General features: G+C 42.6%; 1 protein-coding gene across 3 annotated transcripts in view; it reads right to left on the reverse strand.

The window, feature by feature from the left end:
• Positions 1-24,751, reverse strand: part of PARG (poly(ADP-ribose) glycohydrolase) — a 496,940-nt gene that overhangs the window by 199,250 nt on the left and 272,939 nt on the right. For all 3 annotated transcript variants that reach the window (XM_030203287.1, XM_030203289.1, XM_030203288.1), the window contains 2 exons: positions 7,910-7,989; positions 3,000-3,060 (listed from right to left, as the gene is read on the reverse strand). In XM_030203287.1, the coding sequence (XP_030059147.1) occupies positions 3,000-3,060; positions 7,910-7,989 (141 nt within the window). The remainder of the gene's footprint in view (positions 1-2,999; positions 3,061-7,909; positions 7,990-24,751) is intronic.

Below are 24,751 nucleotides of genomic sequence, written 5' to 3' on the forward strand. Positions count from 1 at the left end.
ACGTTCTCCGGCAACGAATTCCTGAGTTTAATTATGCGTTGGGTGAAGAAATATTTTCTCTGATTTGTTTTAAATTTACTACACTGTAGTTTCATCGCATGCCCCCTAGTCCTAGTATTTTTGGAAAGCGTGAACAGACGCTTCACATCCACCTGTTCCATTCCACTCATTATTTTATATACCTCTATCATGTCTCCCCTCAGCCTTCTCTTCTCCAAGCTGAAAAGCCCTAGCCTCCTTAGTCTTTCTTCATAGGGAAGTCGTCCCATCCCCGCTATCATTTTAGTCGCCCTTCGCTGCACCTTTTCCAATTCTACTATATCTTTCTTGAGATGCGGCGACCAGAATTGAACACAATACTCAAGGTGCAGTCGCACCATGGAGCGATACAACGACATTATAACATCCTCACACCTGTTTTCCATACCTTTCCTAATAATACCCAACATCCTATTCGCTTTCCTAGCCGCAGCAGCACACTCAGCAGAAGGTTTCAGCGTATTATCAACGATGACACCCAGATCCATTTCTTGGTCTGTAACTCCTAACGTGGAACCTTGCATGACGTAGCTATAATTCGGGTTCTTTTTTCCCCACATGCATCACCTTGCACTTGCTCACATTAAACGTCATCTGCCATTTAGCCGCCCAGTCTCCCAGTCTCGGAAGGTCCTTCTGTAATTTTTCACAATCCTGTCGCGAGTTAACGACTTTGATAACTTTGTGTCATCAGCAAATTTAATTACCTCGCTAGTTACTCCCATCTCTAAATCATTTATAAATATATTAAAAAGCAGCGGTCCTAGCACAGACCCCTGAGGAACCCCACTAACTACCCTTCTCCACTGTGAATACTGCCCATTTAACCCCACTCTCTGTTTCCTATCCTTCAACCAGTTTTTAATCCACAATAGGACATTTCCTCCTATCCCATGACCCTCCAATTTCCTCTGTAGCCTTTCATGAGGTAGCTTGTCAAACGCCTTTTGAAAATCCAGATACACAATATGAACCGGCTCCTCTTTGTCCACATGTTTGTTTACTCCTTCAAAGAATTGAAGTAAATTGGTCAGGCAAGATTTCCCCCCACAAAAGCCGTGCTGACTTGGTCTCAGTAATACATGTCCTTGGATGTGCTCTGTAATTTTGTTTTTAATAATAGCCTCTACCATTTTCCCCGGCACCGACGTCAGACTCACCAGTCTATAATTTCCCAGATCTCCCCTGGAACCTTTTTTGAAAATTGTCGTTACATTGGCCACCCCCTCCAATCTTCCAGTACCACGCTCGATTTTAAGGATAAATTGCATATCACTAGCAGTAGCTCCGCAAGCTCATTTTTCAGTTCTATCAGTACTCTAGGATGAATACCATCCGGTCCAGGAGATTTGCTACTCTTCAGTTTGCTGAACTGCCCCATTACATCCTCCAGGTCTACCGTGACGTAAGTTTCTCAGACTCGTCCGCTTGAAATACCATTTCTGACACCGGTATCCCACCCAAATTTTCCTCGGTGAAGACCGAAACAAAGAATTCATTCAATCTCTCCGCTACGTCTTTGTCTTCCTTGATTGCCCCTTTTAACCCTGGGTCATCCAGCGGCCCAACCGATTCTTTTGCCGGCTTCCTGCTTTTAATATACCAAAAAATTTTTACACTATGTTTTTTGCCTCTAATGCTATCTTTTTTTTCGTAATCCCTCTTGGCCTTCTTTATCTGTGCCTTGCATTTGCTTTGACACTCCTTATGCTTCTTCTTGTTATTTTCAGACGGTTCCTTCTTCCATTTTCTGAAGGCGTTTCTTTTAGCGCTAATAGCTTCCTGCACCTCACTTTTCAACCACGCCGGCTTTTGGACTTCTGTCTTTCTTTTCTAATTTGTGGAATATGTTTGGCCTGGGCCTCCAGGATGGTATTTTTGAACAGCGTCCATGCCTGTTGTACAGTTTTTACCCTCTCAGTTGCCCCCATAAGTTTTTTTTTCACTGTTCTCCTCATTTTATCATAGTCTCCTTCTTTAAAGTTAAATGCTAATGTATTTCACTTCCTGTGTATAGTTACTTCAAGGTTGATATCAAAACTGATCATATTATGATCACTGTTATTAAGCAGCCCCAGTACCATAACGTCCCTTACCAGATCATGCGCTCCACTAAGGACCAAGTCTAGAATTTTTCCTTCTCTCGTCGGCTCCTGCACCAGCTGCTCCATGAAGCTGTCCTTGATTTCATCAAGGAATTGTACCTCTCTAGCATGTCCCGATGCTACATTTACCCAGTCTATATTTGGATAATTGAGGTCACCCATTATTATCACATTGCCCATTTTGTTTGCATCTCTGATTTCTTTTATCATTTCTGTGTCTACCTGCTCATCCTGGCCAGGCAGACGGTAGTACACTCCAATCACCGTCCTTTTCCCTTTTATGCATGGAATTTCAACCCACAATGATTCAAGGGTGTGATTTGTGTCCTGCTGAATTTGTAATCTATCTGAGTCAAGGCTCTTGTTAATATACAATGCTACCCCTCCACCAGACCAGGTCCACCCTATCACTACGATATATTTCATACCCCGGTATGACAGTGTCCCACTGATTATCCTCCTTCCACCAGGTCTCAGTAATGCCTATTACATCCAATTTTTCATTAACTGCTTCAGACATCACAAGGAAGATGAATGTGAAGTAGGGAAGTTTTTTTTTTTTTTTTAATATTCTAAAATGTACCTCACAAGATAAAAAAAAAGAACTTATATTGCTTTGGTTTGAGGTAAGTCAAATTTTGTGGCAAGTTTGTGGTTTAGATGTTGGCTATATATCTAGTTTAATAGGTAACTTCTAGCACTATACAGAGACAGTCCTGGCAGTTATACATGCATCAAACCCTTCTAGTCACTGGTGTATGAATCTCCCATAAAGTTCAGGAACGAGTGACAGAACAAATAAATGATATGCTCAACCACCGACACTGTTAAATTAATATAAATTGTACATCTTACCTCTCCCATTCAGGAAACACTTGAAAGCTCTGTCTTGTGAAGGTCACCAGGCCAGTAGGTTCTGGAGGAAGTATTGAAATCACAGTTTAAAACAAAATTGTAATATGATATGATGAAGGTAAAATGAAATCCATAGTTATGAGCCTCAACTGACAGAAATATCAAGACCTGACACTATAAATTACTGGTTAGAAAACAAAGTTAATAGAAAGCAAAACATACAGATTAGGCTACACTCAAAAATGAGTGAGTGACATGGTGGACCTGATATTCAGCCAGTGGTGTTGAATGTTTTGCTGACAGTCACCAGTGTTTTGCCCAGAAATTCAATGCCAGGCCACGTCTGGGCTTCAGCATTGAATTTCTGGGTTTGCAGAGCCGACTAAAGCATAGCTGGTAAGTGTGATATTCAGAACTTAACCAGCTATGGAGCACAACATAAAAAGAGGACTTTTATGCAGTCCTATTTATGCAGTTATTTTGGCTGGTTAAGTGCTGAATATTGGCACTTAATTGGCCAGATGCTGACTTCGCCCCCGGAATGCTCCCAAAATAGCCAGTTTTGAGACAGGCGCTAACTGAACATTTTCAGTGGCACTGACTGGTTAAGTGCCGCTGAAAATGACTGGGTAGCCCCGAACAAGCGATTTAAGTCGCCAGAAGCCATTAAATCGCTTTGAATATTGATCCAGAAGATTCTAATGACATTACCAGTATAACAGGTGGTGAGGCCAGGATGCTGTCAGTATGTTTATGCCAAATATCAGAAACAGTTAAAATACTTGAGAAAAAAAATGCCCTTCTGGGACACTTCTACAGAATGTGAAACTATTTACAAATCAGTGACAGGCAAATAATCCAAGGATATTTATTTATTTGCTGCATTTGTATCCCACATTTTCCCACCTCTTTGCAGGCTCAATGTGGCTTACATTATGCAGCAATGACAATCGTCATTAAAGGTATGAGAAGAACAGGGTAGATTCTCTGTAAGCTGTTTGCTCAAATGTTGATTAGTTTTCTCCCCAGCAGAAACACCAGCCACACCCAGTGGCTTAGGAAGGGGGGGGGAGGGGCGGTCCGCCCCGGGTGCACGCGCTCGGGAGGTGCCAGCCCTGCTGGTTCCCTGCTCTCTGCTCCGGAAGAGGTTACTTCCTGTTCCGGGGCAGAGAGAGCAGGGAACCAGCGGGGCCGACGCAGCGCCGAGTGACGTGCACTCAGGGCGGATCGGCCCTCCCGCAGGTAAGAATGCGGTCCGGGGGGGGGGGGGGGGGGGGGGGTCACGCCGTGCTGCACCCGGGGGGGGGGGGGGGTGCGCAGCGGCAACCCGCCCCGGGTGCCATTAGCCCTCGCTATGGCACTGGCCACACCCACTAAGTTTCAAACTGCTTGGGGGGGGGAAGGGAGGAATTAGCAATGTTTGATGGAAAAAAGAGAAATCTGATGGCATATAAGCTAATCAATATAGTGCTGAGAACAACAGATCCCAATAGCAGCTAGGCAAAGCCTAAAGCAGGAGGCCAGGTTGATGTTTCAGATGGACCAACAATAAAAAAAAAACGACAATGTGGATGCAGCAGACTAAACAGGGATGACGGCTGCGCTGGGAAGGGGAAACTCAAGACTGTCCAAATTGGCTTCCTTGCTTACAATGGACTAGATAGGCTCACTTCTACTCCTGTTTATTAAACCTCCTTGCTAAAAACAGCCGCTACTTCAAGTAGCTTTCCCTAATGCAGCAAGAGGGCCGAGCAACTTCCTGGTTCTTTTTTGGGCTGACACAGCACTGCCCTGCAATGGAAGAAAGGAGTCAGTCCACTTATGCGCAAAAAAAAAAAATAAGTGCTTATTTGTAATCCAGGAAGTATGTCCCATCATAATGTATACTGGACTTCAGCATAGCCCCTATAGGATCTCCAATATTTCAGAGGCAAAAGGCAGTAGGTTCACTACAGAAATACCATTTCCCCACAAATCAACCTTTGCAGGACAATAAAATATCTGCCTAATACACTTTAAACAGTAGTTTAAAAGCAAAAATACCTCTGACTCCTGGCAAAATAATTTCCACAAAGCATATACTTTTTAAAAATTTTTAACTGAAGAAAATTCCCCTCCGAAGGGACACCACCTTGTTAGTGGTGGAGGGGCTTCCGTGTTTCAATGACTCAGAGGGCTATGCTGAAGGGTTACCCATATCAGACAGGCCTCTGAGGAGAAACCAGAGAAAGAGTGTCCCAATTAGGGAGAGTGAAAAGATGGCGACCTGAAGCTCGTACACTCAACGGCCCAGCTGACCTCTGAAGTTTTGTCTTTGTTTACTTGAAATTTCCTCTCTGCAATTGCAGTTACCTTAACTGAGAGGAAGGGGACAATCGGGGGGTCAGCCGCCAATGGCCAGCGCTTTGTCCCCTGTGCAGCAAGTGTGGGACCACTGTGTGACGAGCTGCCCACAGATGACTGGGTTGGTGAGACCTTTGATTAGCGCCGGCGAAGCAGCGGCGACACTCTTGGACCTGGAAACAACTTCATCGCTCCCGAATCATTTAACCACCATGTCCAAAGGAGTGGAGGAGTGAGTTAGGAGTGTATGCTGAAACGGAAGTCATTTATAGCTGAACTCGTGTCAGCGGTGCCACTCCTAAACCCGCAAGAGCTATCAGCTTGGAGGTTTTGGCTCCCGTGGAGGTTACATTGAATATCATCTGGAAGGCACTCCAGGACCTAACGGTGGTAGTAAATAAGTTTGCTTCCGATATAATCTTATTAGTGAGCCACATGGATAATCTAATTGAATCCTTTGAGAATGAAAAACTGATACGGCAAATTAAGTTCTACAGGAATAGGAAATGGTTAAGATTTTGAAGATGATAATAGACCAGAAAAATTTGAACAAAATGAATATTATTACAGATGATTAATATCGAGATTGTTGTTTTCCCAGAGTTCCGGGTATGACTCCTAAATTTTTTTCCTCTGAAATGATTCCTCTTAGTATATTTATTCAAAAGGAGTGAAGCCTGTGAAACTGGGATTACCTTAATCAGTGGGAATTGGATTAGAGACTCAAGTGTTTGTATTGTTAAATAATTTCTGGTTTTAAAAGAGAAAAAATGAAATCAGTTGTATTATTTCCACTAATATTGGACAATAAATATGTTGCCAACAAAATAAATTGACTATACATCATTTTAGGTTTGAAGAAGCCAACCAGATGATCAATGTGGAATAATGATTCAGATAATAAATAACTGGGGATAATCAGGTTAATACCACATTTTCTTTGTTTATTGTTGTTTAATTGATCTCCTTGTCTTGTTTCACTCTCCCTATTTTGTGGTCTAAGGAAGAGTTTATAATTACCTGATTTTGTCTGTATTTCTGGCAAATTAGTGCTTGTAAAATTAAATTCTTATAAATAAAATTTAAAAAAAAAATGTTAACTGACGAGAGGGAAAATGGTCTGTGAAGTATATCTTTCACGTGTCATTCTTCCTCCAACTTTTGATCTCATGTGCATGGTCATTAATTAGACTTTGCTTCACTAGCACCTAATTCAGAAGCTATGAAAGGCAGCCCTCTGGAGGTGGGGGAAAGAAAAGCAGAGATGCAAATGGCTCAGGTTTTTGAGAATACCCTTAATTGATATGTATAAAAAAATTTGTATGCCAATTTCTCATGCATATTCATCATAGAAATACTGAAAATCTGACTTGTCTATGCCCCTGCAGACTGGCTTAACCCATGATCGGAGACAGGGGGTAAGAAAGAATATTGGGACTCTGCAATTCATTTTCTTAGCTTCCGATTAAATTAAACAAACACACACAAGGCTACAGGGTGGAAATACTAAAATGTGGGCCCACAGAAATAATGTACTGTAGTACATCACTTATAGCGTTGGCTGCAAATAGAAGGATGCATTGGGATAGGAGTTGGACTCTTATGACCAGCCAAAAATTGTGTTACAACACATCCCCATACTCAATGCAAGTTTTCAGTCTGCAGCAAGTGGGAGGTACTTCTGGCTGAAGATCAGTTAAAGGGAGAGAGACAAACTGACTGAGAAATATAGGGACGGGGGAAGGAGAACACTGCTTTTAAATGACAAAGCAATTGGTTCAATCAGTTATAAGTTGAACACAATAAATGTAATACACACCACCAGAGACAAGCATTAGCAAAGAAAACAGTGTTTTAAAGCCAACAAGTTATCACCTAGACACTACTACAATGTAACTGATTCCATCTCTCTGGAAGATTTTATAGACCCCTTTCCTCTTCATAATGACATTTTGTTTTAAGAGAAGTATGGCACCACCTTCTCACAGTTAGTGTCCAGTATGGAAAATGACATAAAGCCAAGTAGTAAATTAGCATATTGTTTTTACAGGTCTTCTCAGAGTGAACCTCTAATGACAAAAGCTCAGCTCAGTTCTTTCAGAAGAGGACACCAGACTACAGTAGGATCAATATCTAATGGTTTCATATTAGGCAAGGTCTATAGCTTAAAAAAAAAACTGCTGTAAGTGAATCTGTAATTCAAGAGATGTAGAAAATTCAATAAATACAGGACCCAAATATCTCATTTTTAAATTGCAATTTATCACTGTATTGTCATCTTAATACTAATTTTTGACTACGTTCTACCATACATATTTGATAGAAACCATAACTTAAAATCATACATTTTTTTTTAACTTGTTTCAACAAGTTAAAAAAATGTATTCAGGGTGAGGAAGTCCACTGAGGTGGAAGAACGCCAAAATCCCACAAGAAGGAAAGTGGGAAGTGGGCCAATGACTCAAGAGACCAGGACAACTGACTCTAATTCACAATGTAGATTCGACACAGTTTTAATTTCATGGTACAAAAACAGGCTCGTCATTGCATAATTAAGGATGACTTACTTTTCTCTGTGACTCTCCTAAAGTAGCAGAAAAGAGTTTTCAGTTTTTCTGCCTTCCTTGGATTTCTTCCTTCAAATAACCTGGTATAAAAAAAAACACATTAAAAACAAAGAACCACTGATATTAAGCAGCTAACACATCACATTCTTGCTGTAACTAGGAATGCATCAAACAAGGAATTGAAATAGACTGCCCCTTAGAGAATGACATGGGGACTCGCAGTAACCGCGGGGATGGGGGCGGGGCAGGGACAGGGTGGGGACAGAGCCCTTGAGGACTGGGACAAACTTTGTCCCCGTGTCACTTTCTACTTTGAAGCCTGTTAATGAACTGGACTGTTATTTATGTTTGATTGATTCAGATGACAATATTTTTATTGTTTTGGAAAAACAAGCAAACATGCTGGCCACAGCTAGCAAAATTTGCATGGGGATCCTGTACATCCTGCTACCAGCACACCTTCTAAGAAGACAATGTCTATTGCAGGACGGACTGTGGAAGACAGGAGAGCTAGACTGAATTCTGAGATTGTTGATGACTTCTTATTCATCCACAGATTAAAAATTCATAACAGTGCTTCATAGGGCTTATTTCTCCCCTCTGGGGCATACAGAACGGGTTGTATTTGTACCCCTGGACATTTAACAGGGTGGATTAGGATTCCTTGGGGTAGTAGAAGTCAGCTATTGTTGGGGTTGGAAGGGTAGAGGGTGGTGGTGGGAGGGTTTATTATAGCTGCTCATTGTTATTATTGTTTTTTATTTGTAATTTATACATAACAGTTGCACAGCATATTGTATCTTTTTATACTATAATAAAAAGATTTAAATATAAAATCATAAGTGTTCGAGGCTTCTGCAGATGAGGACAGAGCCCACAGGGACAGGGCAGGGACGGGGACAGAACCCGCGGGGACAGGGCGGGGATGGAGACAGGGCCTGCAGAGACAGGACGGGGATGGAGATGGGGACGCGATGGAGACAGAACCCACAGGGATGGGGCGGGGACAAATTTTATCCCCGTGTCATTCTCTACTGCCCCTCACACACTGTGTAGGCTGTATCAGATAGAGTATAATTAAGAATTATCAATGTACACCTTGGATGGATAGTGTCTTTAGCTCCAATCCAGACTCGTACTTTTTTTTTTTTTGTTAGCTCAACTGAAACACCCAATAATGATCTACGATAGCCTGAACTGTCATTTGTAAATGTCCTGGGTTCTCCCCTATTTTCATGACAATACCAATGACAATCCTTCAACAGGTCTACAGATCATAGCTCTAGGACTGCCAGCTCATGAAAATGCCAGTAACAAGATAGACTGCAATTATATACATGCAGTTGTAAATACATGTCCAGTCCATCTGTATATCTGAGGCAAAATAATTTTCTGGAAACTTAATGGAACAGGACCAAATTTGATATGAGAGTGAAGTCATATGGAGTTCAAAAGTGGGTCAAATCAGACCACTAGTTCCAGAGAAATAGTCCTCAATAAATGGCTTAGTGCATTTTAATAGGAGAAGAAGTTACAGCCGCTGAGGCACAGCAACAATGATACACAAACATTACATTACATTGAAAGACTATGTATATCCTCTCTGGATAATTTTTATGCTGCTTCAGGGAAGGCAACTTAATAAAACTTAAGTTTTCACCACAAAGAACAGATTTCAAAAGTTCAACAGAAACCGGATTCAATTACTCTATTGTACAGATAAAGGCTAATTTACAAACATAAAACAGAGAGGGATAAAGTACACAACACAAAGCAGGAAAAAAAAAAAACCCAAAAACAAACAAACAAAAAAAACAGCCAAAAGGGCAGAATTGATGGTGGGCTGGGGGGGGAGGGGGTAGAGAAGGGCAGTATTGATGCACGGACCTTGAGTGGGGAGGGGGTAAAGAAGGGCAGAGTTGATGCCAGGCTCCTGGGGGGGGCACATTGGTGGAAGCTGGGTGTATGTGAGGGGCACAGGCTGGCAAGTTTTGGGCGGCATATTGTGGGGATCCACTGGAGGTGTGTCTTCAAAGTGGGAATGTGTATGCAGAGCATGGAACATGGCCTGGAAGAAGTCTACGCTACTTCACAATGCAGATTTTGCGCAGAATTCCCCAACTCCACAACCTGCACAGAATTCTGCCTTTCCCGCACAGAATTTTGTGCAATCTGTTTTTGCAATGTAAAGAGGCACTTTCTGGCTGCCTCTCCCTCCCTCCCGGCACACAGCACAGCAAGAGGAGGAGGGGAAGCTGCACAGTTGAGGGGTTGGGCTGTTTCCTCCTCTGCCATCTTGGTTCCTGGTAGTTCCTTTAAGCAGTATGGCTGTAAAGAGGCCCATGTATCTCAAAGGAACAGTAGGGCTCGGGATGGCTGAGGACCAGGAAGCAGCTCAATGTGTGGCTGTGCAGCAACTCCTCCTAATGCACTGGGGCAGCGAGTGTGCAGGGACAGGGAGGGAGCGCTTTTTTAAATCTGTTACTGTTTTGCTCACCATCTTGATGTGGTATATCAAATATCAAACATTTTTCCTTTAGCCAACATGATCTGACAGAAATCACCAACGAAATCAACCTCAGCTTGGAAACCATGAACTCATGGGCAAATGCATTCCAACTAAAACTCAATACAGAAAAAATACACTCCCTGTCATGCTTGTCAGGAAAAGTGAGCCCTTGGGCCACTGCCGAGGAGTGGCAGGAGAATCACCCAAACAGGAGACAAGGCAGAACACAGACACAACCCGGACTAGAGCGGCTGAGCTGGAACAGAAGCAAAAGCAGCAAGCAGGAGAATAGTCCACGAAACAAACAGAGTCTTACTGGCAGGCAGCAAAGCAGCAGGGAAACCAGGAACCACACAGAGTCAGTAGGCTGGCGGCAATCAACAGGAACCCAGGAATCAAGCAGGGTCTTGGGCAGGCAGCAATCAGAAGAACTGGGAAGCAAGCAGAGTCTTGGGCAGCAGCAATCAGAAGGGCAAACCAGGAAACCAGTCTAGCAGGAACAGAAAGTAGCAAGGAAAGCACAGCAACAAACACTCACAGAAGACGACTCTTCTGAGGACCTCTGTTGCAAGGCAAACTAGAAAGCTTCCAGGTGGTTAATAAAGGCAACCTACAAGAGAGTTCACCAGGTACAGGTACTGCTTAGTTCCAAAAAACTCCCAAAACAGTCTGGAAGGCTGGAAGATCCAGACCGGACCGGAATACCTTCTGGAACATGGGAAACAGCCAGCAGGTCTAACCACCAGGGGGTGAGGTGAATGAGAGCATGAAACATGGGCACAATCGTAACAGTACCTCCCCCTCAAAGCCTCCCCGGACTTCTCGGGAGGTCTGGGTTTCCATGGATATTTTTGGTGGAATCTGCTGGTGAGTTTAGGCATGTAATCTACGCCCATAGCACTAGGCGCGGGTCGTGAGGTGGTCGTGGAGGGCAAGGCTGGGCTTTGTCAACAGAGCTGGATCGAGTGCCTAGTGCTAGAGTAGGGCTACAGGCCATGGTTTGCTGTGAGCTATACTTAAGATCCTTAGATTTCCGAATCTCAGGACTGTCCTGAACCTTAGGACCTGGGACCTGTCTTCTAGGTAAGGTGCGAGACAACCAGCCTTGAGGAGTTTTCTTATATCTCCCGTTGGCTGGAATTTGGGAGATGGGCACACTGCGGGCTCCAGCTTGGAACTGACTGATCTGGAGTAAAACACAAGCGCAGGTCAGACCAACTGCAGAAGCATTAGAGTCCAGGGAGTCACTAATATCCGTCCAAGAATCTGAGTCTTGGTCCTGCTGTTCGCTGCCAGTACTATCGGTGTCAGGGATAAGACAAAGTTTTCTGCAAGACTCACCCCAGTTCAAAATCTCACCCCTTCTCCAAACTACTATCGGATTATGTCTCTGGAGCCAAGGTAGGCCCAATACAATGGGTAGCACTGCTGACTGAAGGACGTAGAGAGAGATTTCCTCCCGGTGATCACCAATGCACAAGCTCACCGGAACCGTTTGGGTGCTTACATATCCCTGGACGCACCCAAAAACTGAAAAGAGCATAATAGTCTTAGATAATTCTTGTGTAGGAATGTTAAGTTGTTGAACAAGAGACTCGGCTATAAAATTCCCATCAGCCCCGGAGTCCAGAAAAATCTCGGTAGCCTCCTTTCTGTGCCCTTGATTGAGCACCGCTGGTATTAGAAGTTGGGTACGCAGAAAGTCAGAAGGTCGGCTGGTTATAGTGCCTGCAATCAGACCCTGATCCAAAGGCCTAGGTTTAAGTGGACACTTGGCCACATAATGACCAGTCTCACCGCAATACAGGCAAAGGTTAAGGGTCCGATGCCTTTGTTTCTCGTGCATTGTGAGTGAAGTATGGCCAAGTTGCATGGGTTCAATGGGTGGCTGGGGAGAAATCTCTGAAGTACTAGGCGTCTGTGGCTCATACCGATGACTAGGTGTCTTCATAACTATCCTCCCGGAGGAGCGCCACTCACGGCTACGCTCCTGAAATCGAATATCAATCATAGTACACAGTCCAAGCAATCTAATCTAATCTAATCTGGTAGGAAGTTCAATTCCGGCCAAGTCATCTTTAATTTGGGGTGCCAATCTCTGCCAGAATGTTGCGACCAGACTCTCGTTATTCCAGGCCAACTCAGAAGCCAGAGTGCGGAACTTAATAGCATAGTCACCCAGGGTCTGTGTTCCCTGCTTTAAACTCAACAGTGCAGAAGTAAGCAGATGTCACCTTCCCGGGCTCTTCAAAAACTCGTCTAAACTGATCCAGGAACCCTTGGAGATCATGAAGTATGGGATCCCCCTTCTCCCAGAGAGGGGATGCCCAGGCTAGCGCCTGCCTGGACAGTAGTGACATAAGCTAAGCTATCCGGGTTCTTTCAGTAGGAAAGTCTTGAGCTTGAAGTTCAAAAATTATTGCACACTGGTTGAAAAAGCCCCTACAATCTTTAGGATTACCATCATATCTCAGGGGTGACTTAAGATAGATCCCTGACGTGACAGCAGCTCTTGCCGGTGTTGCATCTGGACTCAAAACTTGAGAAGGGGCTGTTCTCATAGACGCCGTCATAAGGTTCTCCAGCTGGCTTATCCAGGCCTCCAAAGTATGGAGGGCATTGCTCACCTGTGAGAGCTGCCGAGTGTGCTCCTGGAGCGCCTGCAGGGCGGGTGATCCCTCCGAGCTCATGGCCTTGCAATCTGTCATGCTTGTCAGGAAAAGTGAGCCCTTGGGCCACTGCCGAGGAGCGGCAGAGGCAGGAGAATCACCCAAACAGGAGACAAGGCAGAACACAGACAGACAGGTACAACCCGGACTGGAGCGGCTGGGCTGGAACAGAAGCAAAAGCAGCAAGCAGGAGAATAGTCCACGAAACAAGCAGAGTCTTACTGGCAGGCAGCAAAGCAGCAGGGAAACCAGGAACCACACAGAGTCAGTAGGCTGGCGGCAATCAACAGGAACCCAGGAATCAAGCAGGGTCTTGGGCAGGCAGCAATCAGAAGAATAAGCCAGGAAGCAAGAAGAGTCTTGGGCAGGCAGCAATCAGAAGGGCAAACCAGGAAACCAGCAGAGTCTAGCAGGAACAGAAAGTAGCAAGGAAAGCACAGCAACAAACACTCACAGAAAAAGACTCTTCTGAGGACCTCTGTTGCAAGGCAAACTAGAAAGCTTCCAGGTGGTTAATAAAGGCAACCTACAAGGAGGTTCACCAGGTACGGGTAGTGCTTAGTTCCAAAAAACTTCCAAAACAGTCTGGAAGGCTGGAAGATCCGGACCAGACTACCTTCTGGAACATGGGAAACAGCCAGCAGTCAGTCCACAGCAGCCACCAGGTCTAACTACCAGGGGGCGAGGTGAATAAGAGCATGAAACATGGGCACAATCGTAACACTCCCTCATCCTCTCATCCCAATACAACACAAACATACCCACAAACTTAGTCACCCCAGACCACACCCTCCCTATTTCAGATAGCTTGAAAATCCTCCGTGTCATAATCGACCGAAACTTTACACTCGAGAGCCAAGTTAACTCCATAATTAAGAAAATGTTCCAGTCAATGTGGAAACTCAAACGCGTGAAACCATTCTTCCCGAGGGCAACATTCCGTAACCTAATACAATCAATGGTACTAAGCCATGCAGACTACTGCAATGGAATTTACGCAGGATGCAAAGAGCAACTCATAAAGAAACTACAGACCGCTCAAAACACAGCAGCCAGGCTTATATTTGGAAAATCACGATTCGAAAGCGCCAAACCCCTCCGAGAAAAACTGCATTGGCTCCCAATCAAGGAACGTATAACTTTCAAAGTCTGCACCCTGGTCCACAAAATTATCTATGGCGAAGCCCCAGGATATATGACCGACCGACATAGACCTGCCAACCAGAAACACAATCGGACCATCACGAACATACTTAAATCTTCACTACCCTAGCTGCAAAGGACTCAAGTACAAATCAATTTACGGATCCAGCTTCTCCTATATAAGCACGCAACTGTGGAATGCACTACCAAAAGCCATAAAAACAACGTACAACCACCTTAGCATCTGGAAATCACTAAAGACCAACCTGTTCGAAAAGGCATACCCTACTGACCCAACTTAGGTGCCTGAACCCAGCAACACAACGAAACCAAAGTCATAATGAACACTTTATAACTCTTCTTCTCTACAATTCTCCTAATGTGTTTGTAACACATGAACCTCTTTGATAATAACATCACTTTGTATTTGTTTCATCACTGGAGGCGACTAACGCCTCACGGTACTATGTAAGCCACATTGAGCCTGCAAATAGGTGGGAAAATGTGGGGTACAAATGTAACAAATAATAATAATAATTTATTCCCCTCAATGTTAACTTGAATTGAATCATTTCTGGTTATTTTCATTGCTTAATACTAGGTTTCCTACGATAGCATTTGAATCAGTTTTTCTGTATGTTTTGCTTGATTTTTTATTTGAAATTAAAAAAAAAAAGAAAAAATACCCGTCTTGTAAATTGGGGTTGGAGGCCACCAAACTGGTTTGCGCAGGGCCCCACAATTGCTATGACTGGCCCCGCATCCAACAAGCCTATTTTAGAACGGACATCCAGAAGCAAAATATCAAATATTCCTCTGATCTATTTTTTCAACTCAGTGACTTTCTGATGGGGGAAAGGAAGAGACGAGATAATGTAACACTGTCCTTCAGACACTTCACAGTACACAATGTTATGGTTAGCAGCCATCTATACTTTTCAGTAGAATTAAAACAAAAACCCCACCACCTTCATGAGTCTTTTTTTCTAAAATACCACAGTCTAATTTTGTGATTTAAAATTTGCTATACCATTAAACTTAAAAAAAAAAATCAAAATGGTTTACAATAAATATAATAAAAGGATATAAAGAAAGGAACTCCAATAATAAAAGAAAAAACCACACACATTCAAGACCAAACATGCTCAATAAAATAAAGCCCTTCTATCTTTAGCCATTAAACAAATGTATTTAATTGTGATGTAGTCTAACATGCTATCTAGCTTCCAGAAGGGTGCTTTTGCACTCTAACTGCATTCCTTAAAAATAAACTATTGTGACTGTTTACAAGCAATATATTTGCTTGGAGGGGTATATGGAAGAAAGCTTTTGAAACTTCTTGTACAAAAGTCGCTAAAATAAGTTTGATACAGAAGGGAAAAAAAGCCCTATGGGTTTAAGGTTTAAGGTCTAATTTTTGAAAGACTCTACTGAAGTATAGCAAAGTGGGGCTTGAAATGAAAAGTGTGCAAACTAGAGAGTTGCACAGGGACAGAAATGCGACCCATCCCTGCCGGAATCAAACCCATCCCCGCCAGAATCTAACCCGTCCCCACCCGTCCTCGTGAGTAATCTCCTCCGTCCCCGCCCGTCCCCATAAAAAAAGGAAGTATAAAGTACTGAGTGGAGTGGACAGGGGGCACACAATGCACAGTAATACATTTAAAATGAATCAGAGAAAATATTTCTTCACTCATTAATATACTGAATCTTAGAAAAAGGGCAATAAATATATAAAACAAACTGAAGTTTTTTCCACACTAAAATAGAGAGAATTATTGGTCACCCAAACAGCACAATGCCCTCAACAAAAGAAACAAGTGGGTATGCTAATGCTTTAGCTGCAGTAAAACAGCTCACAAACAGCCAGTTCCCACCATGAGAGAAATAAACTACTACTACTACCTATACACATATAAAAAATAAAAGTAATCAGCTGAGCTCACCTCTGTGCAGTTCTCTTCTGTGGATACGGAGGTCTGGCAGTGCCTGGAAGACTCACTACATACAACTTGAGCAAATCTCCTGCACGTGTTGGACTTGAGTTGCGACAGAGAGAGACCTGGGTGAAAACGTGCAAGTGCTCGTCAGGGACATCCTTTTTTTTTTTTTTTAAATTATGGATGAAGGACGTCTAAGTGCTAGGTGCTCAAGTCCCACCTTTGCTATGCCTCCAACACCCTGTTGAAATTTGGCCGTCCCTGCAATGGAGCAGTTAAGGACGCCGAAAATGGACGTTTCTTTGAGAAGGACATCCACGCGCTTTTGCTATGCCCGGCACCCCCTGAAATATTTGGCTGTCCCTGCGACAGAGCAGTTGAGGACGCCCAAAATGGACGTTTCTTTGAGAAGGACATCCACGCGCCTTTGCTATGCCCGACACCCCCCCCCCCTTGAAATTTGGCCGTCCCTGCGACGGGGCAGTTGAGGGCGTCCTTCTTTTCCCACTGGAAGAGAGCTTGGTGTCTCTGCCCACTAAAAGAAGGGGCGATTGGCGAACCAGCACTGCAGCATGATTGATGCGATAGGGGCACAGATCAGCAGAAAAGCAGCAGGCTCTCACAAAGGTATGTGCGCGGCACATCCCCACGGGAATCCCGCCAGAACATCCTCCATCCCCACGGGATTCCTGCATGTCTGTTTCCGTCTCCGCAGCACTCCCGCTGACCCGGAGGGGATTCCCGCAAACCCCATTCCCGTGCAGACCTCTAGTGCAAACCACAGAAGCAGATGAATAATGTGTCAGACAGGTTGCTTTTAACAACTGAAGGCCTCGAGGTGAAATCAGGCTGTTAGCCTATTTCCATTCTCTGGGTTTTTTTTCTCTTGCATTTCAGAAAGCAGATACTGAATAAAAGACAACTTTGTAGCTTTTTCTGTGAAATTTCTTTTATTTCATACCTTTGGTAAAAACAAAACAAAAAACGCAAAGAAAAGAAATTAAGCTGAAAAAAAAAAACTAAAACAATAGTCTCTCTTATGTTGCTGTTACCATTCTATAACTTGAATACTTTAAACACTGGAGTGGGGTTTAAATAAACGAGAGAAAATTGGAACAATAAATATTTTTAAAAAGATTAAGAAATGACAGCCAATAATATAAACAAAGGAGCATTGAAGAAAAAACAAGCACTTGATATGTTAATGTTAGTAGAAAGACGGCACTATAAAATGATTATCAATTCAAAGAGGAAATGACATCACTGGACCTGATGCCAGCCTGAGATGAGAGCTCTGCTGTACTCACCCCAAAAACAGCATGAAATAGTAAATTTTCTACAACCTCCCTGCAAAAATCAATCTTTAAAATAATTCCAGTGCTTTGTCTGGATAGTTCTGAACACAAGATCTCTCCTTTTTTAGAGGGGTGGGGGGTGGTGTTAGAAAGCTGAAGTAAAATCTCACATATCACTGCAGCTTAGTTTACTGCAAGTAACTCAGTACCCCAGTTATTGACTCTCAGAATAAAGGAATATCGCAACTTACTACTACTACTATTTAGCATTTCTATAGTGCTACAAGGCGTACGCAGCGCTGCACAAACATAGAAGAAAGACAGTCCCTGCTCAAAGAGCTTACAATCTAATAGACAAAAAATAAAGTAAGCAGGGATCAACCTTGCAAGCTCTGTTGTCTGATCATCAGGTCATTATCACATGGACCAATTCTCCCAGGATGACAGCTTAAGGGGAGAAGAGATGTAATAATAGAAAGAGTGGGACCTCTCCCACCAAAATTACTTTAAATATTTCCAGTCCAAGCTTCCTCCACCCTTGGACCCTCAAATCAATGATCTCATCTCCTGAACACCCCTCTTATCCCTCATAAGCCCCCCCCTCCCCAGCCTACTTCAGCCAATCCCTAGTGATCTAGTACAATAATGTAAGAGAGAACCCCAGTCACTCATACCCTGTGCCGCTCCAGGTTCAAAATGGTACCTCTTGGAATGTGAAGCAGCACAGACTAGGAGTGACTGGGGATTCAATTGGAACAATTTAAAAGTATATTTGGGACCTGATGTCTGCTGTTATTACATCTCCAGTCCCTTTAGAACGTCATCCAGAAGCACTGAGACACGTATTAGTAGAATGATTTTCCTGGACTCAGAAGTAACCTGAGGAAATATTTCTTCACAGAAAGGGTGGTGGAATTTGTCGAACGGCCTCCCGGTGGAAGTGGTGGATACAAAAACAGTGCCTGAATTCAAAGAGAGCTTGGGACAAGTACATAGGCTCTCTAAGGGAGTGATAGGGAAAATAGATGGCATGGATGGATAGGCTGGATAGCCCATATGGTCTTTATCTGCCTACAGATCAAAGCTGGCATTATATTGCCACAAATTTAGCTTGCGAAAATCATTTTATACTGCATTATTCAATTTGCATAATACTGAGGTGCTTTGCATCTTAATATTATGCAGCCTGTAGTAAATTTAACATGGGTTATAGTAAGGTAACACATGACATTTGCCATTTAACACAGAATAAGAGGCAAATATTGGGTGTTATTCCCTTAACACACATTAGTAACCAGCCTCCTTAATAATCTTTACTAGCAGATGGTCTGCTTCTAATCCTGTCATCTTTAGATCTCACTGTGTTACTAATCTGTTTCCACAATATAAAAAGAGGGATAAGAGGATCATGCACCTTTTAATCTCTTCCTTTTTACTGTGGCGTCTTCTTAAAATAACGGAGTGATTTACACAAAGCCAGCAGGCCAGATTTTAATGGGATATTTTAAAATTTCTGCCTAATCTATTTATTATTTAGAACTTTTAAAATAAAGTTACATTTATTCTATAAATATCTGAACTGCTGAAGCACTAAAAGTGGCTAACACCTTACAAGCGTAAAAACTTCAATTTCACATTAGTTTTCTGAAGTCTTCATGCACTGTCCATGCACAACTGAAGCATCTATATTACGAATGTTAACACTTATAAAATACATTGACTTATTACTATTTATCCAGGTCAGAATATGGAGACTTCCCAATGTATTTTGCAAGAGGCACTGCCAAATAGAGTATCTTGTAAAATGTGCAAGGACGTTCCAGCACTAGGACAGTGAGACCTGCAGGACTGGTGACTGATTCTATAATTTGAAGGTTCCCATGGACTGAATCCACTGTGTAGATAAAGTCCATTAGGCGTGCTTCAAATGAAGGTATGCCAAGGGTATTATGCAGATGCCATGCTGACTGCTTATTTCTTTCAACAATTAATATCAACATCAGGATTCTTTGTTGAGGAACAAAGGCATTTTGATCAAGCCCTGTGTTTGGCTTATGGTTTTAATGTACTTGCTAGGCTGTGTCTTGTACCGGACAGAGGATGTTTACATATAAAATTCTAATAAATATAAAAATAAGAATAGAAAAGAACTATAAGTATGAGAGAACAGAGAAAATTAAAGGTTGGAAAGCTTGGAGCAGGATATTGTCAGAGATGAGGTAGACTAACATGCTGGTTAAAGAAATGTGTTTTAAGCAGAGACTTGGCATAGTGGAGCGAGTTCCATAGGATGGAGTAGAAAGTGCTCTGACAGGTAGAATCTAATCAAACACATGAAACTAGAGGAATGGACGGCCATCATGAAGTGAATGGAGAACCTGTGCAGGGGTGCGGGGGATAAGTGATGACAGTGGTTTTCACGACCTCTGATGCCTCTCCTTGATATATGCAAACAGTGTTTACAAGAACTGGAATCATAATCGGGTCCCAGGCACTACAGGCGCCAATTATGAATGTCCATGATGGCGTTGGTCCTGCTGTACCGGGTACACTTCTTGAAGCTGCTGGAAGCTTTCTGGGACTTGTTGGGAAAAACAGCCAAAGCAAAATCAAATTGCTCGAATTTGAACACACTTATCTGGCCAGCTGCCCAAGGCTAAGAGGACCAAGTAGGCTGCAGAAAAGAAAATAAAAGCCGAAAACCCTAATTAAGGGAAAACTACTGGGGAAAAATGTTGCGCAGCAGTGACAGTACTTACAAACTTGCAGGAAACAAATTTTGAGAGAAACGGTGACAAAAAAGGCTCAAAAGTATGTCTGTACTACTCCATGGAAAACAAAGATTGACAGGGTCTCACACAACAGTGACAGGCAACGCTCCCTCTAAGCAGAGCACATAAGCGATTGCTCTTAGGTTTCAGGAGCATTGCTCACAGATTTTACATGGTTGCTCACAAAAATGTGTTCTTTTGTGCTATATACAGAAATGCATTCATAATACTGGTGCTCAAAAATTGTTGAATTTTAAAACTTGTTGCTCACATGAAATAAAATTCGCACACACCAGGCCACTCCTTAGAGAAAACATTGGTGGCAGGCAGGAAAAAGCTCTTGCAACCATTGGGTTTTCTTTTTAACCAGTTTAAGAGGTCCTTTTACTAAGGTGTGCTAATGGATTTAACACATGCTAACAAATTAGTGTGCATAAAGTACCATGCAGCCATTGGTATACAATAGGCTGTGCAGCATTTAGTGTGCACTAATTGCTAGTACATGCTACATCTATTAGCGCACCTTAGTAAAAGGACCCCTAAATGCTTCAAGAGGGGAAAATTTTAAAATCTCAAAAACTAATAAGGAATTATACATACACAGATGCCAAAGGGGTATAAAATAAGGTGTAATTTTAGTATTTTAAAGCTAAAATTAAATACATCTTTTTAATTTACCATTATATACATAGACAAGAATCACAAAATAATTACTTTTCTTACAGATTTGCATCTTCTAAAATAAAAAGTTAAAACCATGCCACCTATTTCAAGAAAAATAATTTCTGTGTACATCTGAGGGATGGAAATTAAGAATGGCTTCTGCAACCTGATTCTATTTACCCAGTTATTTTCAAGTAGACTTATGATTTTATTTTTATTTTTAAGAAAGATCAATATGGGCATGACGCACAGTCAAAAGAAAAAGAAAAATTCAATTCCCTGAGTGGAATGGAGGCAATCCACTAACTGACAAAAGAGCCCAAACCAAAAACATGATTTCCTAGTTTGAAATTCAGCCTATTTAAGTGTGCTGTAAATCAAATACAAAAGCACAGCTATCATTGTTCTAAAGTAATTGATAAATTACATACAACTGCAGATTTTCATCTAAGTCACTTTTGCTTTTTTTCTGTCAGCCTGTCTTAATCTGAACTTCAATTTAGTAGAAAGACAAATGCAAAGGCTTACAAACCTGACCATTGAGGCAACCTACGATTTATCTTTGACCTTGTCTTTCCAGCAAGCATCAATGCTAATCAAATTGAAAATCTTTACAGAGATACTCTGGCATTCCAGAGTAGCACACAATTCAAGCACAACAGAAGGTTAAGGGATATCTAATGTAAGTAGACACAAAGCCCCATAAAGAGTTATTCAATTACTCAAATATCAGCTTCCAAACATTTCCCAAGTTGCAGCTCATACAATATTCTTTAAACGGACACTCTATTCTGTACATAAACTAGGATAAAATCTGCAGAATTTACATTAAAAAACATTTATTCAAATAAAAATTAAACAAAATGAACAGAACTCTCTTTTAAAAATTATTAGGAATTATTTGAAATTTTGATTAATAAGAGTTTCAAAGTCTCCTACTTTGTCATGCCCACAGATTTAATTATAAGAGTGTCGAGGTGCTGCTGTCTTACTCTTCATCGGAAACCCAAGCAGATCACACTTACAAGTAAAAAGTAACAAGAACAGAAAGTAGATTCAGGGGAGGGAATGCATAAAAACAGAGTGGATGTGATGAAAAATATAGGAACTACAGATAGGTGTGACAAAAATATTTGATATGATTCAGTTTACATTCAGTTCAATTATCCATTGATTTGTTGGATCATTTGGGTCCATTAAAGTCAACAAAGCAATCAATTTTGAACTCCAACAGTGGGGTTTTCTATTCATTTTTAATCAAACTTCTATAAAACTTGTTGGCATGTTCCTGCCATAAGGCAACAGAACTGCAAGGCATCAAGAATAGCATAAAGAAGCTACAGCACAAACAGTGGCAGGAATGTTCCCAGGCGCCAGGCAATGGGCAAAGCAACAACACATTGCACGGAAATCCTAAGGCAGTAGAAGAGAAGTAATGCAGAACAGAATTTGGCATTAAGACCCCAAGGCATTGAGACAGGGGTAAAGAAGAATCGACACTGGCAGAAGAACCCAAGGCAAGAAAGATGAAGAATCAGTGCATGAGAGTTTAGGTGGGGGGACAGGGGTGAAGACATTTCCCCAAAGATTTTTCATTCGGGTTGAGAGAGAAGGCCAGCATTCTAAATGCCATCAATATTCAAGGTCTTCTAAGGAAGGACATTTCATAATGGATAGCTAAGAAGTACAGCAATCATTCTCTCTATGTTCTATGAAGAGAACAAAGAACTATCGACAGGGTAAACAGTACCAGTAACAGTGGAATGAAGATGCAAGAGACCAAGAAGGGTGCAAAGTAGGCAGAGAAGGAAGACTAGCTTCTAGGTACAAAAACACTGAATGCAGAGGATGTAAACTGACAGCACAGCTGGAAGGATCAGACTGGCAGCTCACTATTTCAAGACTAAGCTATGTTAGGAAAAAAACAGAGAAGTCAGATAATGAAAAAAGGCACAGTAGAAGCTTTATGCCAGGACCCTCTCCAGTAACATTAGAAAGAGAGAGCATAAAAACCAGTTCTCCAAGTACAGCTAAAACCATTCCCCCAAATATTCAAAGCTATTCAACCCATTAGTGCCCACTGTTCCCATATGGCAACAAATCAATTTGTTCCCATGTGGCTTCTAATAGGAACATTGGGCACTAGTGGGTTAAACGGCCAGACACAGCTGCTGACCAGTTAAATAGAATACTGGCATCTAACCGCTAATATTCAGCAGGAGATAAAGCAAAGATACTTACCTGTAGCTGGTGTTCTCCAAGGACAGCAGGCCGACTATTCTCACACGTGGGCAAATTCATCACAATGGAGCCCGGTGCGGATGCTGACTAGCTTACAGCTTAGGGTTTTCCAGCAGCATCCCACCACGCATGCACTGGTGCCATCCCGCCCGACGCAGGAACATGGCTCCTCCAGTCAGGAGAAAAAGCAAAAAGACTAAAGACTCCTAGAAGAGGTGGGAGGGTATGTGAGGATAGTCGGCCTGCTGTCCTTGGGGAACACCTGCTACAGATAAGTATCTTTGCTTTCTCCGAGGACAAGCAAGCTTTCCTATTCTCACATGTGGAAATCCCTAGCTATCAGGCTCACCGAAAATAGAACAGCTAGGATAATTGAGTCTTCAAACATCGAGACTAACAATCTACCTGAAACTATATACATTCTAGCTCAGTAGGTGCATCCTAGAACAGAATAAAACAGGGCCTAGGCGGGTGGAGTTGGATTCTAGACACTGAACAGATTCTGAAGAACTGCCTGTCAGAACTGTCGCATAAGGTATCCTCATCCAGCCAATAGTGGGATGTGAACGTGTGAACTGAAGACCATGTCACAGCCTTGCAAATCTCCTCTATGGAGGCTGATCTCAAGTGGGCTACCGACTACACCATGGCTCTGACATTTGAGGGGCATGTCACTGCTCACAGAGTCAGCCCAGCTTGGGTAGAAGCAAAGCAGATATAGTCTGCTATCCAATTTGAAAATGTGCGTTTGCCAGTGGCCACCCCCAACCTGTAGGAGTCAAAAGAAACAGAAAGCTGGGTGGACTGTCTACGGGCTTTAGTCCGCTCCAGATAGAAGGCTAAGGCTTGCTTGTAGTCTAAGGTTATGCAGTACACTTTCACCAGGATGAGCATGAGGTCTTGGAAAAATTATGGCTAAACAACTGACTGTTAAGACAAAACTCCGACATTACCTTAGGAAGAAACTTAGGGTGCATGAAGAGGACTGCTCTGTTGTGATGATACACTTACTATACGGTGGCTGAGCTACCAGAGTCTGGAGCTCACAGACTCTGTGAGCTGAAGTGACCACTACCAGAAACACAACTTTCCAGGACAAAAACTTCAGATGGCAGATATCCAGCAGCTCAAAAGAAGCTTTCATCAACTGGGTAAGGATTACATTGAGATCCCATGACACAACAGGAGATTTGGTAGAGGGCTTTGTCAACAACAAATCTCTCATGAAGTGACCACTAAGGCTGTAGAGAGGTGGACTCACCTCCCACACAGTGATAAGTTCCAACTGCACCGAGATGAACCCTTACAGAATTGTTTTTTAAACCAGACTCAGAAAGGTGCAGGAGGTACTCGAGCAGTTTTTGTGTAGGATAAGGAAAGAGATCTAAGGCATTGTCCTCACACCAGACGGCAAACCTTCTCCATTTAAAATAGTAACCTCTCTTAGTGGAATCTTTCCTGGAGGCCAGCACTCTTAAGAAGATATTCCAGGCTACGCCCATGTTGAGAGACCACTCGTGTGGTTACAGTATTCTGCTCAATCCAATGCACCAATTCTGCACGTACATGACAGAAATCACGTGCCTACACTTGGAGCACCCCTTGAAGCCA

The sequence above is a fragment of the Microcaecilia unicolor genome, chromosome 5 (genome assembly GCF_901765095.1).
Source record: "Microcaecilia unicolor chromosome 5, aMicUni1.1, whole genome shotgun sequence".
Lineage (NCBI taxonomy): Eukaryota > Metazoa > Chordata > Amphibia > Gymnophiona > Siphonopidae > Microcaecilia > Microcaecilia unicolor.